The 20,191-nt window shown below is 35.3% G+C and overlaps 1 protein-coding gene across 6 annotated transcripts in view; it reads left to right on the top strand.

Moving 5' to 3' along the window:
• The window catches only part of MRVI1 (murine retrovirus integration site 1 homolog), a 76,745-nt gene extending 58,549 nt beyond the window's left edge, over nucleotides 1-18,196 (top strand). For all 6 annotated transcript variants that reach the window (XM_009328582.1, XM_009328584.1, XM_009328579.1 and 3 more), the window contains 11 exons: nucleotides 568-688; nucleotides 3,689-3,719; nucleotides 4,808-4,948; nucleotides 7,693-7,824; nucleotides 8,573-8,714; nucleotides 9,388-9,437; nucleotides 11,393-11,500; nucleotides 12,654-12,721; nucleotides 14,609-14,728; nucleotides 15,646-15,777; nucleotides 17,086-18,196. In XM_009328582.1, coding sequence (XP_009326857.1) covers nucleotides 568-688; nucleotides 3,689-3,719; nucleotides 4,808-4,948; nucleotides 7,693-7,824; nucleotides 8,573-8,714; nucleotides 9,388-9,437; nucleotides 11,393-11,500; nucleotides 12,654-12,721; nucleotides 14,609-14,728; nucleotides 15,646-15,777; nucleotides 17,086-17,326 — 1,286 coding nt within the window. In that variant the 3' untranslated portion in view covers nucleotides 17,327-18,196. The remainder of the gene's footprint in view (nucleotides 1-567; nucleotides 689-3,688; nucleotides 3,720-4,807; nucleotides 4,949-7,692; nucleotides 7,825-8,572; nucleotides 8,715-9,387; nucleotides 9,438-11,392; nucleotides 11,501-12,653; nucleotides 12,722-14,608; nucleotides 14,729-15,645; nucleotides 15,778-17,085) is intronic.
• Nucleotides 18,197-20,191: the final 1,995 nt, after the last annotated feature.

Genomic DNA, 20,191 nt, shown 5'->3' with positions numbered 1-20,191 from the left:
TTATACCAGACTTCATCTTGGCAGGTGGCATTTAAAGCCTTAGAAAATAACAGTACTCTATTACAAATTCTAAGCTAAAATATTCCAGAAATGATGTAACTGTACTGGTAAAGCACAAATGCAAAATGTCAGGTTAGATATTCTACTAATGAATTTGGGTTCAGTTTGAATTCTAGGAAAAATACTAATACAATAATTATTTTTCAGTGCATTACAGACTATCAGAGCCCATTCAGTCTTTCTACATAAAGGATGACAATTGTACTGATTACTTTTGTTGCTACTACTCGAAAGGAAGACACAGGATCTTTACTTTAGCAGTAAAGGAGAGATGAGTGATGTATCACCATATGCAATAAAGGAAGTAACATTCTGCACGAAGGGACGGACCTTTGCTTGTTGTTCACTTTTGCTCCCAGTAGAGTTTGGATGAAATCCTCATTGACTTTAAAAAGGGCACAGTTAGGCTAAAAGGTCCTATTTGGCTCTGAGATGCTGACTATTAATAGTTAATGAATGACTTTTCAAATAACATAAGAGGTTTTTTTATCTGCAAAATATCTTTAGGCCCTTCACCTCTCCCCTCCCCCACTGAAGATGAAGAGACAAAGAATAGCTCTGATGTCATGCCCAGCATTCCTGATGTATTGCTGCGAAAACTACGAGTGCACAAATCGCTTCCAGGAAGGTAAAAGTTCAATAGAAGTAGAAAGACATCATCCAGGGGAAGGCACACTAATGGTTTCCAGTGAACTCCCTTTATGGAGTTCCATTCATAGGGGATCCATATAAGTAGACAAATTGCTGCATCTTAAAATGTGCAACACAGATTTTTCTGAAAAATTTTGGGGAGTCCACCAACTTCCAGTAACCGGCCAACTTTTAAAATTGGTTTGTAAGCTCTACATAAAAAGTCTGAAACCTAACTTGCATGCTACAAGTACATTTTTATACAGATTTTTCTACTGGTCTGTCCACTCCTGGTTTTCAGGATTGTTGCTGCAGATATAAATTCTTGTTGAAAGTGTTAGTGTTTCTTTCCCCCAGAAAAATAATCAGGCCAGATAATGCTTTCCAATAGTAAAATTTGGGCATGTAAAAATTCTGCAGTTTTTCTGCAGGTGACAATTTTTCAGGGAAATGGAGTTTATTTTGCAAACATAGTTGAAGGACTCACGAATTCCCTGATCTTGGGCTGTGCAAGTAGGCACTTATCAACAGATTGTTTAACACCTGCCATGGCTCCTTTCCCTCTTATGCAATCTGAAACAGTATGTCTGCATGTTATAGATGTGTAGGGTAGCACCATACAAGAGATCATTTGAAACTAGAGCTATTGTTGCATAACGCAATGTAACTATAGCAAGGGAATCCTTTTGTCCATACTCTTCTGAGGTGTAGTCATAATAGACTATACCTGCCAGGTGGTTGTCCAGACCTTTAGGAATACCAATTTTTATTCTGATTTGAGTTTACTACTATCCAAATTTAATATTTTCTTGACAAAATTTAAGTGGAATTTTCCTTTTGGGGCGAAGTTTATGTTTAAAATGATACAAAAGTCCATAACTTCAGAAAATATTTTGCTCTGGCCCAAGAAATACAGGGAAGAAAGCTCAAATGAAGCATTTATCACCACATGCCTTGCATACCTTGCAGCACTGATAACTTTAGAGACTGAGCATATTTTATTTTGTATTGCATTAGAATAAAGCTAAGCTTCTTCCATATTTCTGCATAAACCTTTTCTCTGAGAGAAATAAAACCATAACAAAAAAATGCTTATTAGATATTAAAACAATTACAAACATATTTGGCCAAAACTATTCCTAAACTCACCTGTGTGTTTTTACACTATAAATACCAGAGGCCTTCAATCATATGAAGCAGTCAATAAATGTTCTCTGTGCAGATGAAATAAATATTTAACATTTGTTGTGACGAAACTGTTAGACACGACATTTTATATAACTAAATGCATTAGGTGAAGAAGTTCTAAGAGACCATTGCTTGATTGTAATCAAATACTGAAAAGAAAAGTAATTTCATAGCTAAGTACAAAATAGGTAAATGCTGAACTGGCTTTGAGGATCAGATAATATACAGATCTTCTGTTTTTCAGGTAATGTTCTTTAATCAGTTGGCTTAATCTATTGAATAAATACAAACATGACTTTTCATTCTTACTCTAAATTTCTCAGAACATTCCCAGCCAAAGGAAAGACACGAATTTTATCATTCTGTGCTGTGTTGTTATATAACACATACAGATGCTTGAACTTCCTTCTAGAAGGACTACTCCTTCTAGTAGGCTTCCTCCTAGAATAACAACAAGTAATATGAATACTAATACTTTAGGCACAAAGTGGTTTTCCAACACAGGGGACATACTGGTCTCGCTTCTTCTAGTCACTACTCTAAGTATCAATATTATTCTACCCAACAAGAAAAATCTGCTGCTTATTGATGCCAGATGCATTGATTTCTATATTTGGGATTAATGGTGCAATGAATATTACAATAATATTTGAATTTTCTGATAGTATCATGTCTGCACAATGCGCAATAGGTATGTCAACCACAACTCCTATCACTGGCATCCACTAGAATTTGTATATACAGCTCCTGTAATTTCTTTCAGATGTTTCTCGTCTCTATTCACTTGCATAAAACTGAATAGCCCTCTGATGTTTTAGAACAATTACAGGGAATAAGAACCTGTAAATTCAAACACATGGGATGACTGCCTTTAAGTGAGATCTTGGAATATAGTGTTGTCTGTCTCATTTTTTTAATAGTATTCCATGAAACTGCATTTTGGTAACTTTTTCTAGTTTTTGTATAGTCAGTAATCATTCTTGTGATTTGCTAATTCATAGATTTGCTTTGGGACTATTTCATAATGCTTTAAAGTTTCTGTTACACAGGGAGATGGCTGAGATATTACAATTCATGGTATCTCTGGAAACAGACTCACTTTCAGTCTGAATGAAACAAGATTAAAAGAGGCTTCTTGTCCTCTTTCTGTATTTAGTGATTATATCTTTGGATCATTATCATATCATTGAGATATGGTAATATTATTCCTGTCACTCTGCTAATATATCATTTCCCAGAAATTAAATAAAACTCAAACATATATTTTGTCAGTGTCAGAATCATTGTTAGCTAACTTCTAATAAAGTTAGCAGCCAAAACAGGATAGTTCAGTATACAGTGAGCTGGGTTTTGAATTCTGCCCATCTGTGATTATCTGTGATCGTCATGAGGTTTCAACTGTTAACAGAAGGTTTCAACTGTTAAAGATGATAATCCAAAGTATAACGTATAAAGTCACGCACAACTCCAAAAGGGAAACTTCTGTCTTGCTCTTCTACTCGCAATTTATCACAATGTAGTGCAGATAGCAGTATTTGCAGTTGCCAGAAACTTTAGTATGTTTTTGCCAATATTCAGGTGACACTGTGCTGTTTCTTTAAAAAAACAAAACACACCCCCCCCCCAAACCCCATGGGGTTTAGCCATAACAAGTACAATTGAATTAATTAAATACTGATTTCACCGAAAGAAACCATAAAGTATTTAAGGGGAGGATGTCTTTTGTTGTTCTTTTCTATTAAATATTACAATAGCTTTGTTTTTAGAGACAAAACTGATTAAAATGTGAATTTTTTGCTTTTATTTCTAGCTCCCCTCCACTTACTGAAAAAGAAGTTGAGGTAAGTATGTTCTTAAACTCATTATTTTAGACATATGCCTCAATTTTAAGTGGTTACTGTAAGTCTAAGGGTGGTTATTAGAACCAGGCGATGGGATTTTTTTTTTCCAAATAATATTTCTCAGAAAAAAAACATATTGAGCTCAATCAAAATAACAATTTTAGGAAATATAGGCAATTGTCCCAGGCAATATAAACTGTAAAAAGACTTAGAGTAGGAATAAGCAAAACATTTGTTTGTGCATTCTTCGTAATAAAATACGCATTCATTTTGGAAATTATTATAATATACTTAAAGTCATAAAAAAATTGAGATTAAATGAGACCAGAAACTAAATGAGTTAAACTGCATTTTTGTATTGGCCAATAGGAGCTTCGGGGCAGTTTTTTATGATATCTTGCAGTTAGTTAATTTTTACTTTTTCAGTTCAAGCCAATAAGAGCAACCTATAAAAAAAATTTAGCTTGCTGTCTTTGTTTCTTCCTTTTTTTCATATACCAGTCAAGAAAAAGATCTTTATTTACATAGCTCAATTGAATGGAACTGTTGGTGCCTTGTGCTTTGCAAAGTATTAACCCTAAGAAATAATGCATCTGGTAAAGAAAGAAACAATCTTTAAAAGCAGGGTGCAAGAGAATTAAAATGTTAGCACTTAATCTTTTGCTGCCTTCAGTGGTAGGTGTTTATCCCTTAGGTAAAACAATGCTAATGGTGAGCTCATCCCTGGACTTCCTCTGCACAGACTATCTGTTTAAAAACCTTGGGGACCCTTGGAGGAAGTCCAGCTAGAAAACAGATCCATTGTGATTCTGATACTTCTGGTAGGCTACTTCCTTCATTGTGTCTCTGCTCTACTGATCTCCCAGAAAAACATTCAGGAAAAGAGGAAGCAACACATTTATTCATATTTTAGAGGAAGTAGAGAGAAGTGATTTTTGAAATAATCTAATTTAAAAAATATTTTCAATTTTCTGTTTCAATACTTATTTAAGCACCGAAGTTTGTTAAACATACCTTATTCATAAGTTTTTACTGGAAATTACATTACTGCGACACTTATTTAAAAATGCCTTTTTTAATCCAAACAGAATGTATTTGTACAACTTTCCTTGGCCTTTAGAAATGATAGTTATACCTTGGAATCTAGAATTAACCAAGCAGAGAGAGAGAGAAATCTTACTGAAGAGAATGCCGGGAAAGAACTGGAAAACTTTAAAGCAGCCATTACGGTAAGAAAACAACAATAGTTCTTTTTGTGAACTGTAGTGTACATGAAAGTGCACACACATTTGAAATATGTGTGGGTATGCTTGCTTATGCCTATTGTAAATTCAGCCCCAAAACTTCATTTTCTGCTGCACAAGCTCCTTACTGTAAGCTGTCTACCACTCGAGAGAGAGCACTTTCTGCCAGAGTGGGCCACCATTGCTGGAAACGCATATAGGATGTTGCCCTACATCTAACAGATTTCAGGAATAAATACTATGAATCCGCTGTTCAATTCTTGGAATAAGCCTGTAACAAAGCTAAGAGCATTCAGAACTGCAATTTGAGCACTGATACATGCTCTCCTGGGCAAGACCTTCTTTAGCAGTAAATTTGAGGTGTCCAGTTAGGTGAGATACTGAAATGATCCGAGTCCTGAGATATGTGACTTGGAAGACCTCTTAACTGCAGATAATAGAAGGCGGTATACAAAAGGAAACAGCGAGGGTTACTTTAAGGAGTACATGCAATCCCAGGATCAGGTTATGGGCCTGAACACATTTTCATTCCACCTGTCCCTGATGTTCTTTTATCCTCTTTGCATCCTCTTTGTGCAAAAAAGGAAGGAATGCTTAGATACCATGCTGCTAAATGAAATATCTGTAGATCCAATTTGCATGTTACCAGGAGGTGCTGCCATAGTTTTGAGAAATAGGAGAACATACGATTCTCCCATTTACTTAATCAAGAACGTCATTAGGTAAGAAAGGATACAATTAAAAAGATTGTGGTATATACATCTCTTCATCTGGAATTTCAAATCTGCATTTCCAGATTAATTGTTCCCGGGAAAAAAAAGGTTTTGAATGTTTTGCTGCTCTTCCCTCTGTTCTCTGTTTAAAGAGTAAGCAGAAACAACCTATTAAATCTCTGCGGTTTATTATAATATTTTTTATACATACACATTTTTACAAGTAGTATATAAGGGCTCTTAAAACTGCAAACAATTAGTCTGTTAGATTTGATATGCATTTCTGTTAAGAATCCCTAATTAGGCACCAAGGACCATGTTGCCAGCATGGGACAGATGTGATTAGCTTTTTCCTCCTTTGTGCAGTTCACATGCTACAGTATGGCTTTTACAAGCTTTTTTTTGTAATTTATAACGAAGTGGAAACTGCCATTTTCATATGAAAACTTTTATTCTATACAATGGAATAAACTAACAAGCAATTAAATGAAGTGATGGCTTCTGTAGAATCTGTATCATATTAGACCTAGACTTGTTCCAATCTCAGTGGGAGGTTATCTTCATTTCTGTAGGACAGGCACATGTTATATGGTTCAATGAAAGATTTTTATCAGTCTTGTGATAATTGATGTTTTATTCAAAAACCCAACTTCAAGAGAAAGCTGATTTACATGAACTTCAGATTTGTTCGAGAAAATAAGCAAGTTACAGTTGCCAAGAAAACATGAAAATCTGAAATTTTGTGCGTGTTTTTCTGAAACAGATTCCCTTTTGCCTTCTGGGTCTTGCAGTCAAATTTTGGCTGCAATTTGTTATCACACTAGCTTCAGTGATAAATAAGTTTAAGGATTTTTTTGTTGTTGCAACTGTTGTCGTTGCACCAAATTCATCAGTATTTTGTCTGTGTTTCTATACCAAAGATTTGCACTACAAATGCAATTTCTCAAATGACTCTACCCAAAAAGTTACTGCATATCACTCCCTTCTTTTGAAGTGGGGGAGAAGAGGAGGAAGAGAGGTTATTCTTTTCACACAGATCACTTCAATGCATTGACTTACTCTTGCAGTAATACAAATGAGGGGTTGCAGAGAACTAGGGCATAACGCAACTGGTCATAGGGAGAATTGTGTGAACAGCAACACAGTGATTAATTACTTAAGACAACCTCAATGCCAAAACTGGTGCATCCTGCAAATGCACTTTAAGAATGTAGGAATCATCCAACATCATAAAGTTTGCTTGTAAGTCTGAACTAAATTGTATCGGGCTTTCTCATATCAAACTTTTCTGTGAACAGAAAACTCATTCAGCGAAGAGGTGTTCACTAAGGCATTGGCTAATAAAACATCTAAATTCACTCTTGCTTTTGGCAACTAATCCCAAGGAATTTATACGCTTCGGTGCTTTTCAGTATTAATTGGAGCTATCAAAGTGGCAATATTAATCCAGTGCATAAATGTGTGTATTGATTGACAAAAAATGGTTAAGAAATTGCAGTTGCCATTTGATTTACAGGCCATATTGGTTTTGATTGCTCTTTTACATTTGGAATTCTTGAGACTATAATGTCTTATTTTCCAAATAAGTGAAGTACCATGGAATTGAAAGAACATAAGTGGCCTTCTTAACACCTTGTGCCCAGTGAATTAAAATGTTCTTTGTGTTTCAGCAATCATTTGTAAGTACTAGTTCAAATAAGCTTGGCATTTTTAAAGTTCATACGTAGCTAGGCATGATTCATCATTAATTTCAGAAGGAAAAGTATTGCAAATGTGCTTAGCCCTTTTTAACTCCTCAAAAGGTGTGCCTGCAGTATGCAGTGAAGCACCATTTTGAAACAGAGCAGCAGCACTCACTAGGTTATCTCTGGTGGTAGTGGTGGCACTCCTCTGGGGCTAACTTGTCCATGTGTAGTTCTGCCTAGACATGTCTACCCCACCTCTGTGGCGCAGGCTACTTCATCTGAACTAAAAGTGGAAAGACGTGACAGTAAAGCTTATGTATTTTCACTTCAGTCTTCAGCTCACTTATGGCACCACTATGAACACAGAGAAGCTTACCAGAAGCTATTGGAGGATATTGCTGTTCTGCGGCGTTTAGCTGCTAGACTATCTAGCCGTGCTGAGATGGTTGGAGCTATTCGCCAGGTAAGAACATCTTGGTGTCTAACACATATCCTGGCTGCACATGCTCACTCTTTCTCATTTTCCGACATAGCTGGAGGTTATATTAGCCCTTTGAATTTTATTTGCCATGATGACAGATTGAAGATGTTTATTGTAGTGTTAGATAAGACACTATTTCGGTCTGGAAATAGAATTCAAACAGAAGATTACCCATGAAGCTATTCACCATCTGTACGATAGGAGCATATATATTGTTCAGAACTATAGCTGCATCACAAGAAATGTATTTAAAATTAGTGCAGCATGAATAAGAAAACTTTTCTGGGTCAAAAAGCTCATCTAGTTCAGTAACCTGCCTTTGGCAATAGCTTCGTCAGACAACTATAAAGAATGTAAGAACAGAGCAAGTATAAATGAGAACACAGCAATACCCTCCCAGATTCAACGCTGTTGCCTCTGCCCACTAAAGTAACTAGACTGATGCCAGTGACTGAGACCTTCGAGGGTCTGAAAACAAATGTACATATACCACATAATCAATAACATAGGCACACAGGCAGACTGTATAAATATATGACAAAATAAATTATTATATTCTGTGGATATATGTGAATGCATGTGCATTTGTGTTCTAATTAGCTTCAGAATTTTCAGTCTTGGAGGTACCATTTCTTTAAGAACAACTATTCCAGATTTAGCCCTGACAGGGAGCATATGATTTGTTTGAGAAGTGTAGAGGTTACCTGAGTATTCCCCTTTCCTTCCTTAGGAGAAGCGTATGTCAAAGGCAACAGAAGTAATGATGCAGTATGTGGAAAACCTGAAAAGAACATATGAAAAGGATCATGCTGAACTAATGGAGTTCAAGAAACTTGCCAATCAGAATTCTAGCAGAAGCTACAATGCATCTGGTAAAAAAAAAAAAAATAAAAATTAAGGGTTTGTCTTGCCTCTCTATACAGAGAAGTGTCTGGTGCTATTAATGATAAAAAGTGAAGTATTGTGAAACCTGTTCATGAAGTTCTGATCTACAGGAGTAGATTCCAAAAAGTTATATTTATAAAAGTTGAAATATTTCATATAAGCCATACTTAATGCTATAGTACAGCAATTTAAAATCACTATCACTTACCAAATTCTGATGAGATCCAATGACATTTTCATTGGCCTCTTGCACATAGGCATAGCTTGCACAATTTTAACGCAACTACCCCTTAGAAGACAGATGATGGCAAAATTTCATTATTAAAATTTTTTTTTTCTTTTGCAACCTTTTCTTTCCTAGTTTGCTGGGAACTGAAATATGAGTATTTTCTTTTGCAAAAACTTGTATATGGAGGCAAATAGTGGGCTTTTGCCTGATCTCAGTAGAGATAGTACTGGTTCAATTTTTTGCAATTATTTCAAATTTCTTCTGCAGGTGTAATTGAGACCAGAACTGTATGACAGATAAATATGCAGTCACTATGTTCCTTATATAAATATACTATATCTGAGTTTGAAATACAAGCAAGGGCTTTATTAATATTATTTATAGATACTCATATAGTCTAAGACTGTTCTTTATTTACTGTTTTTATGCAGAAGATGGAGTACCTCGTTCATCTAGATCCATGTCTCTTACTGTTGGAAAGGTATTTCTACAATATAAAGAAAATGAAGCAAACGTTTTATGTAGTGAAATTTCTTTGTCTACATACAATTTTATAGGCTGTGTTCAAAACATAGTGCTGGTAAATCCTCAGTATTGTTCATGTAATTTAGTGCAAATGCTTTGTAATTTTGGATACATGATTAAGAATGACTCTGCAATAACGATAATGCTTGCTGTGAAGCTATAAATAATAAAGGGACCTATTTATTTAAGAATAATTGTATTCCAGGCTGCATACCTGTGCTCCAGAGAATGGCTTATGTCCAGTGCTTTATTCTAGTTCCTCAGTGAGAAAGCTGAACATTGGATCAAAACTTACTATATGATTAGGGATTCAATGATCATACCATTTTCATTTCTTAAGAATTATATCACATTCAGAGTACCTTAGATGTAAACAGTTATTTTTAAGCAGGGCTCATTTTTCAGTTAGCATCAGAATATCTTGTTTGGTTTGACAAAGCATTCGGAGTGAGAGATTATCGCAGATTGTTTTGGCTTGACCAATTAATAACTTTAACATGGCCAGTGTTCCATTCCTGCAAAACTTCCAAGTGTTGGAGATCAAGTTTATTATAAAAATTCCTAAAACAACCAGTGATTTGAGAGACCCAAGTCCCAATGTGACCATTATGAAATTTGGTGGTCAGAGGCATTACATTAAGTCTACTATTTCTTTTCCTATTTTTATTTGCTTGGGTTGTAGTTCTTTAGGTTTAGTTTATTCCTGCCACCTCTGAGTGCTGAATAAAAAGATTTAGAGCACAGAGCATGCTGAGGGCAAGACTGGATTTCAAAATGAGAACCAGATAAGTTGAAACAGAGGTCCCAAAAAAAGATGAAATTTAACAAGGACAAGTTAATCCCCCCACAAATAATAAAGGCGGGGGGGGGGACGGACCCAAAACATTAGAATGGACTGCTTAACATGGCTGCAGACTCTCCAGTATAGTTTTTCAGGAGCACATTAGATAAACTTCTGTCATTAATGAACAGGTATAGTTGGTTTTGTCTAGAATTAGGATCATGGAGTAGGTGACTCCTTCTATATATTTAGTAAATCTGTGTTTAACTCATCTCCTGTAAAGTTATCTAGAGCAGAATCTTAGAAGTGTTCGGATATGCACTAAAATTAAGCTGTTAGAAGCTGTATGTGCTTGGATTTTTTACTCAATGCAAAGCGTAGATTTCCCTAGGTGTATATCATAGGATGAAGTATTTGGCTGCTTACCTAATGACAGCAAAAACTTACATGATCTATACTTGAGCTAGAGTATATTGTGTAAAGCTAGCATGTGTTTATCATATAAAGAATTTCCATGGTCTTTGGGAAATGTAAGCAGTGTCGCATGATGCTAGATAGATATCTAACAACTCAAGGGTTGGGGAGAAGGCTCTGTTCTTTTGCGGAGGGAATGGCTGTTATTGTTTCTGTAAGTTATAATTTGTCCATTTAGAAATAATTAATATATCATAGTGGGTACAGTATATCATAATGGGTACATAGCAAGAGAAGAGTTTCGTGTGTAACTTCATTTTTTTCCAGTCATTGTGACTGGCACTGGCACTTTTCCCACTATCATTATACATCTGGTTTAACCAAAGATAATAACCTCTAATAAGAACTGACAATAACAGCTCAGAACATATCTGTTGTGTGACTTACACTATCGGGCTTTCAGTGTGGAGGGAAAAGAGTAGCATCCCTGTACAACACCTCATTTCACACTAAGCACTTGCCATACCAGACAGTACTAGAGGAAGTTTTGGGGAAAACCACAGCCCTAACAGCCATTTATCTTAATTTTGCTCCCAACTCTCCTTTCCCCCAAGGGACATTAACCTACATCTTTGCCACACCTACCATTAACTTGTAGAATTATTCTTCAGCCTATCTTGTTGTATGATAGAAAAAAAAAATGTTGTTTGTCACAGAATATGCCTCGGAGGAGAGTCAGTGTGGCTGTTGTTCCTAAATTTAACTCCTTAAATGTTCCTGGTCAGTCATCAACAGCTTCACCTATACCTTCAGTGCCATCCCTGGTAAGTAAACCCCACAGTTTAAAGATACTACTTTTTGTCTAAACCACTTTTGCATAGGGCCAAGCCATAGTTACCAAAAAATGTAAGCCCTGTCATTGGTTTAATTTATTTTGACTCCATCCTAGTGAAGAGGATGGACAAAGGTAATTCCTGTTGTGTAAGGGACATATGCCTTCAGAATCTACCTCCATAAATGATCACTTTGGGCACAGAGCTGAACACGGCTAGTTGGTGATTCAGAAGCATTAGACATTAGTTGAGGCAATTTGCCTTTTAATCTGTAGTAACATACTGCAAAGAAGTAATAAAAAGAGTTGTCCACTGTAGGAGAGAAGTTTTAACTAGAATCCATAGAAGATGATCGGACTGCTTCTCTTCATTGCCAAGAAGTCCACTAAACAGAAAAGCATGTAATTAACTTACAGAAATGTATGTGGTCCAAATTTAGAAGTTCTGTGATGATCTGGGATTAGTGGAGCTATCAGCCTTTGCCTTGACTTTTTGTTTATAAAATTCTAATAAATTAAATGAGAATCTAATCTGAACCTAATAAATCTATATAAATGTTTTGGAGAAAACTGCAAGGCATACCAGCTGTTCAGAGATGAGCTAAGATGGCACATAACCTGAAAACTATGCAGTTTTCTGTTAAAAATGTAGGGCTATTTAAATGAGGGGTGTTGCTGAGAAGCTAAATCCATTTTAGTTTTAAGAAAACAATCTTGTGCGAATTAGTTATTATGTACTCAGAGTCAATTGTTTCAAAAACCAAGTGTGTTTATTTACCGTGATTTATTATGATTTATTTTTGTTTAAAATTTTCCATTGAGAACTTAGCTAACAAATTAATGTTCCTAGGATAATATGGAGAGAAGCAATAGAGTAATTTTACTGTTCAGTGATCAATATCTGAAGAAGAAAGACTTTTGGAAAAAATAAGCAGGGTAGAAGGGAATGTTGCAGAAAGTTCTTAGTGTGCGAGTCCATTGTTTACTCTGGTTAGTGGGAGCAATTTGGAAGCTCTGTATTAAAGATACCTTGCTCATGGGTATGGGAAGAAAACCTAAGCAGCACATTGACTTCGTCCTTTTACTGAAGACTCATTTGAAATTAATTCATGGATTTAACATTTATTGCTGTTTTTCACTTACAGTCTGAATCACCTAGTAATGGAAGGAGCAATCTAACATCTACTCCTGTTCTGCCAGCACTTTTAGAAAAGTGAGTTTTCTCTAGGTCATCTCATTACCTATTAAAACCTAGTATGAAATGAAAATGATATAATTTCTGTCTTTCCTAACAGAAGTTATACCAGGCATAAGGTATTGAAATCAGTGACACAATATTGGCTTAGGTTGATTCACTATCTGGTAACTGTATTTTACTATGTCACCATCATATTGTTCTTTTCATGTTCAAAGAGTTTACAAGCAGTACCTCAGAACTAAATCAAGCCTGCTATGATCATTAGAACTCATCAAGTAAAACTGCAGCAGAAGATTATGCATTTACACATTTTAGTAGGCCTGCCTTCAGAACTTAACAAAACTAAGAGTATTGCATACAATGCATGTGGCTTTTTTTTTTACTATATATATTTCCTGGAACAAATTAATGCCGTATCCAAAGTTGGCCATGAGCAACCCTGGGTATGAATATTCCTTAACTTGACTATCCCAGTAATAGAAGTTTGTGTTGTGCCCTTGCCTTTTCAACATGTGGCCAGCTGGTAAGAATCATATTTTGAAATACTATGATATCCACTGTCATGTAGGTTTTTAGATTTATATGAATAAACAGAAGTATACGAAATTCAAAACTATAATTTATCATAATAATAGATCATCAAAATTTTACAGAAGTCAAAACAATGATTAAATTGACTAGTAATTCTTTTTTTAGTATAAAATGAATTGAACATTCAGCTAAATTAAAGCATTATGTGTGAGATTTTAGTTTTAACAACCTGAGATTTTAGTTATACCAGCCAGAGAAGTTGGCATTTTAAAATTAAAAAATAGAGATATGAAAGAGGAGATTTTTTTTTCAGCCTGGTAACAAGTAAATACCTCGACATCTATATTTTTCTAGTACCTATAAATTGCAAGAATATTTTTCATTAAAACATTTGCCCTTTTGACTCTGTATTACTTACCATTAGTGTAGATGTCCTGGCTGGATTAAGGTATGCTGCTGTTATGTTATCCATTTGCCATAATAGTTCCATGAGTCATTCCATGGGTTTCAATAGTACTACTTTTGGAACAAAATAATACTTATATGGACAAGGAAAGCAAAGAATTGCTCTGCTGGAAAGCATGTGCATCTACACATTTCTGGAAAGAAATTTTAAGTTCTTCCAGTTGAAACTCATGTAGACACATAATTTAATTTTATACAAGTTCTTGAAATGTAAAGCTTCTGCAGTAATGGAATACAAAGATAGGCAATATGAAAACATGTGAGACTGGGATGAGAACAGAAGGCATACTCAAGCTGTTCTACAAGGTCTTTGTAAACAGTTACTATTACGGATACAGGTACTGTTGCATTTGCAAACCTGTGTGTGTGTATACTTTATTCATATGTATAATCAGCCTAGAAAGCCAAAATAAAAATTTGTCAGGCACCTTTCCAAACACTTATCTCTTTCAGGAAATGTTGCACATTCTAAGAAAAATGTCTTGTTAAATTAATATGTGGTATTTCTTTTATTTCCCTCTGACGTAGCAGGCCGCAATTTCTGAGATTATTTTTAGAAAGTTGAGGGAAATATTTTAAAGACTAGCAAATAAATGCCATGGATAAGACAGGAAACAAATGCTCTTTTCTTTTCTTTTTTTAAAGAAGAAGAAACAAAATGCGACTTTTAATACATTAGAAACATATTAATTACTGTTCTTAAATTACAACATTTTGGAACTAAAATTTTGCTTAGTGTTTAATTTTTTTCTTTTGAAAGACATTTCATTTCTCCGATGTACATTAAAGAAGAAAAATCAGGAGTCACAAAATTCCATGTGATTGTTCTTGTTCAGTGGTATACTCCAAATACAATACGTTTCAGTGGTGTTATTTTCTATTTGTCTGTTTCTTTTGTCTTGGCAGTGGTAAGACCAATGGAGAGCCTGACTGTGAAACCTCTACTTCTGTGCTGACACAGAGTGGGTTGGAAGAAATCAATCCTGAAACTAAAGCCAAGATAGAAGAGGAAGCATATAACAAAGGGTGGGAGTATTTTATGTGAACTAAATCTGTAAATATGTGCTACCAGATGAGGACATATGTTTTTATAATGTAATTTTAAATGCAAAATGAGTGACATAATCAATATGAGCTCCTAGAAGATGGTCATAATTGAAGCAATGTGGGAAACAATGCAAGTGAGCTTCACTCGTATTTGCATCGTAACTGTTCACTTTCGTCCTTTATTAATGTTAGCCAAACTGTGGGAAAGCAGTTATATCAGAGTCTGAGCTGAGTGAGTGTTCTTATGTCAATAGTGTTCAGCTTCATGATAGGATAATCCAAAACAACTTTCTAAAATGTTTATTCTGAAAAGTGTACATGGAAATGAGTAAAGAGTAGGTATCAACTTTTGCAGTAAACTCATGTTGTTTGTGTCACAAAGTGCTTTACACAGCATGTTTTGGGGCAGTTAACAGCTTTGGGATCTGCTTCTGAATGTCAAGCAAATAACTTTGTACTTTGTGAAGAGTGAGACAAAAATTTTGATCCTCTCCTGCAGAATCCAACAAGCCATCTATCTTTAGCATTGATTTGCACTTATTCTCCAGGAAAATAAAATATCTAAAGGGTGTTGAAAATGATTGAAAAATAATAGGGATTTACTTACCAACTCCTTTACAACAGACAAAAGTTGTGCTCTGCTGAGGACTATAACCTCTTTTTCTTTTTCAAGATGATAAATGTGGTAACAGAGCTAATATAATCCTCTGTGAAGGAAGGATGGCTGTCTGTGTGCCATACTCATGGTCTTTAGCTAGTTTTTACTCTTGTCTGAATGCTGCAACACTACTGCTTGTGTTTTATTGCATGAAACAAAACATAAAGCTAATTTTTCATTACATAGGAACAGGCTTATATAGTGTGCTAGACTAAGAAAAATGTTTTGTATGTTAAAGCTATCAGGAAGGCTTGAAGAAAACCAAAGAACTTCAAGAACTGAAGGAAGAAGATGAAGAGACACCAAAAGAAAGTCATGATGGACACGAAGAAAGTGAAAATGAAGATGAGATAAAAAACCTGAAAAGCAGGTGAGACAGTGGTATAATATGTCCGTACAAGAATAGACACTTTTTTCTATTTGTGGTACTCAACCAAGTGTTTTATGCTATTATCTTCACATGTTTTCTTCCAGTCTAGGGAACCATATTTGAAATAACAGTATGTTCACAGAATGGCATATTCCAAGATAACATAGTTGCAAAATGCAAAACTTCTTATTTTGATATTTCAACTAAAATAGTATGTTGACATCAAGATGCTTCATCTTGATGGGGTTTGGTTTTGATTTGAGGTAAAAAATATTCCACAAAAGTTGTTCAGATGCCAGAATGTATCGCTCAGTAGGCACGCATTGTCTCATGAAAGTTGTCATTCAGGAATCTGATGCCCATATTTGTGCCATATGTCATTCCCAAAGGGTCTTCACAGGTGAGCCTTCAGTACATCTACAAAGTGAATGCAGATTAAGACAAGCTCCTCAGCAATGTTGGACTTGCTCTGACTTGGACAGGCAGGTGCCTGCCCTCTCTGGAAGCTGTGTAGATGCAGCAGAACAGCACTATGCTGGAGTTCCTGCCTTTCAGCAGATTGACGTTTCTTGCATTCATCTGTACCCAGTGCTCTTCGTCTGTACTGGGGACTTTTGAATCCTCAGCTTGTTGTCTTACCTGAAGCTTTTAATGCCTAACTGGAAAACTTCTCTGAAATTTTCAACTTTTCTTAGAGTTAACTATTGAGTCTCTTCGGTGGTTCTACCACCCAATTCAATATACCTGCAATTTCCTGCATTTTAAAAGCAAAGAGACTTTTGCATTAGAGAGGAATTAAATGCTGGCCAAAGAAAGTAATATGTCCCATCGCAAGCTAAGGTAGGAATCCTTACATGATCCAGAAGAATTCATTTTCATTCCGTAACCATTATGGTTATAAACATCTGTTAATTTGAGATTTCAGCCATGTTCAGAAGGACAGCCATCTCGCTAGTCGTGAAACTCTTAGGAAGAAATGTTTACAACACGTTCTAATGTTTAGTTTAGTTGAGCAAGCTATGAACAGTGCAGAATTTTACATCATAGCAAGCTCTGAGATTTGCCAGTTGGCAGGTGGGAGACATAGAAGTCAAGTTTAAGGTCTTCAGCTGTCTTGCAAATATCATCCATATCTGAGTGTACAGCTCTTCTTAAAAGAACTTAACAGTCTGATTCTTCTTTGGCAGGGTGTTTGTATTTGGAAGAAAGATGGTGCACCATACATCTGTGAAACTTCTCAAACTGAAAAGCTTAAGATAATAAACTTGCATATGATTAATGTATAACAGTTTTCTTTTAATTTTACAGCAGACTTGAAGTCATCATTAATTATTTACATATACTGTACCCCAAACTGTGTAAACACTGGAACGTGGTATGGCTTGTAGTGGCTGCGATAATCATTTTTGCTGTGGTGTTGGGAATCTACCATTCATACAACTCCTGTGATGAAAAATCAGAGGGACCTGAAGGGAAGGCCAGCTGTTCTGCTACCCATCAGTATTCCTGGTGGAACTCAGGATTTCAACACGAGCAACACACTGAATAATAAACGAACAACCATGTATTTATGGTACCTGAGCAAGTACGCATATTAGAACACAGTTGTTAAAGGTAGTGCTTAGTCATCCTTATGGTTGTTAAATGTGATCTGTTAGACAAGTGAGTTACTCCATACCATCAGGTTGTGAACATACCTTGCCAAAATGACAATCTGATAAAGAATCCTGTCTGTCCTTTTATTGTAAATGACAGATACAAATAAAAGTATATTGAATCGTGATAAGGTTGTGGCAGTAACCAGCAACCAGCAAGACATTTAAAAGAATGATTTGCACAGGACATTGACATCTCTGCTATGATTTTGAAGAAAATTGTAAAACCTGCATTTGCAGTTAGTGCTTTACTTTGCATTTCCTGAATTTCTTGGTGATTGTTGAAGTACTAATGGCATTTAAGTCCTTTGGGTTTTAAGAGTCTAATTCATTTCCTTATTCATGATTATGGGTAGAAATAGAAGCTCTTCTGTGGAAAGTTAGAATTATATTATCAGACCAAATGCCTTGGTGATAAAGTAATTTTATAAGAGGAATTATCTGTATGATTATTTAAATGGAATACTAAGTACATGCATAAATGTGGTTTACGGTATACTTTAAGAATGGGACCACCGCTTTTTTTTTAAACATTATACACAACAAAACTTAAAATGAGGTCTAGGTGGCACAGTTGGTATCGTCAAATAAATCTGGGAACTTCTGATATATCAAAGGGACATGCTTTGCAATAGATTTGTGTATGCCATTCAGAGTCGCTACAGGTTACAGAAAAAAGTAGTTGCTGTCTGGAAGATTAGATGTATTGCCCAAGCCCAAAATACAGCAGTCTTGGATGTGGGAAGCAATCTTCAATTCTTTATTAAAAAAAAAAAAAAAAAAAAAAAAAAAAAAAAAGTCTTCAAACCTGTGTATACAGGTGATCACACTAAGTGGACTCTGCCCCACTGCTAAGACTGGAAATAGATATCCTTTGAGATCTGCACTAGGAACACAGTTCTGCATACAGCCAAAACCCTACTAGTGCCTAGCTGAATCAGGACATGAAAGCAGTGAGGACTTTGAAGAGGTCACTGCATGTTTTTAGTAGTTCATTTTCAGAATCTGATGCCAAGTATATAACTGTTCCAATATGCTTTCAAAGCTAAACTATCAGGTCATGATAATCCTTTGCCCAGATTTTTTAACAGTTCTTCCTATTTAGGAGTTGTGAGTTCTTATGCAAGAATGTGAAAGCCTGAAATTTTTAGACAAGCAATTTCAAAATGGTGAAGCCATTATCTGTAAAAAACCACACCACCTAGGGCTGAGACCAAAATGCACGTCACTTAAGGTATACCACATGTTTTTTTTTACTTCTGATTGAAGATGAACTGTTTGTCTTTCCATAGCTATGTGCTTGAATCTAACCACAGTATCAAAATCAGTGTGACACGTGATTGCACTCGTGTCTTGCATTCTTCTGGCGTTTACTGACTGATTAACAGGTCTGTTTACCAACTGAAGGACAAGTATGTTACGAAGTACTGTAATTCCAGTTCAGATGCAGTTAGTAGTTGTTTCCTTTTGGTGTAAACACTGAACCTCAAGCTAACTATCAAAGAAAACAGGTTTCTAACTCAGTCAGAAATTTAATTCACATATCTGGCACTATTAACATCCTGCTGGTGAATTTTGTTTGTTACATCTTTAGCCACACGTTTCTTAAGAGACATTTATATGGAGAAAGAAAAGAAAAATAAAAAAATAAATAAAAAAAAAAAAAAGCAGACCACTACCGCTTTTTTTTGGGGGGGGGAGTCTATAAGCAGTTGGGAGGTTTGGTTTTTATTTTAAAGTATATATTGTTGAGGAATAATGTGCTTAAGGAAGTTCAAAAAGGATAATGGGAAAGTGTCATTTGGTCTAAAATTGTAATTGGTAAAGAATAAGACAGAAGAGGGTTTCTTGCAAATTACTTGGTATCTGTTTGGTTCAGTTAGAATATCTGACTATGAAGAACTGTGACATTTCACGTACTTTCAGTATTTGAGAAACTTGTCAGTTGCTCTTTGAATACTTTATTAAAATCAGCTTCTTTAACTTAATATTCTTTAAAAATAGCGTTGATAACTTAATAAGGCAATAAAAATTGAAGGTAAATAGTCCTGAAGATTCAGAATCCTCTATGCCAAAAATTATGGCACATATTTGATTATGTGATTGTGGAAATGTTGGACTGCACTGAGGAAAAATAATAAGCAATGCCTATAATCAAATTAATTTGCTCTTATTTACATCTGCACTGATGTGGGTCCAACACCTTATTTTATGTACATGTAGAAAGTTATTGATATCAATACGACTGTTGAACTGCTTAACATTAAGCATATGCTAAGGTTTTTTTGGTCAGTAGGTGAACGAGGTCTCTATCCTCTCTTGAAATTCAGCACACTGGCTTTTTGTGGACTTAATGCACAAGGGCGAATTTCAATAAGTAGTTGTACTGATTTGAACTGAACTACTTGCATGTCTAAGGCAAACATAATTTAGCACAAAGTTATTAGTTGTTGTGGGGAATGGACTGAAAGAGGCAAGAGATTTTAATGGGGATGAAAAGATGAAGATAAAGTTTGTTTAAAAAAAAACTGTTCTTTTTATAACTACTTTGAGCAAACTGTCCACTAAAAATAATGAACCACAATGACTAACAGCACATTAAATATTTTTGCTTATATTTTTCAGTTAGTTAATGAAGACACCTTTTTTTTAATAGGAAATTAGATTGAGCTAAAAACCTTTTCAAAATGTAATTTTATCTGTTGGATATTAGTTTGCTTTATCTGGAAAAAAACCCCAACCTCTTCTGTGTTCAGAGA

The sequence above is a fragment of the Pygoscelis adeliae genome, unplaced genomic scaffold, assembly GCF_000699105.1.
Source record: "Pygoscelis adeliae isolate BGI_AS28 unplaced genomic scaffold, ASM69910v1 Scaffold166, whole genome shotgun sequence".
Taxonomy (NCBI): domain Eukaryota; kingdom Metazoa; phylum Chordata; class Aves; order Sphenisciformes; family Spheniscidae; genus Pygoscelis; species Pygoscelis adeliae.
Note: the sequence above shows the minus strand (reverse complement) of the source record. Positions and strands in the feature narration are given on the sequence as shown.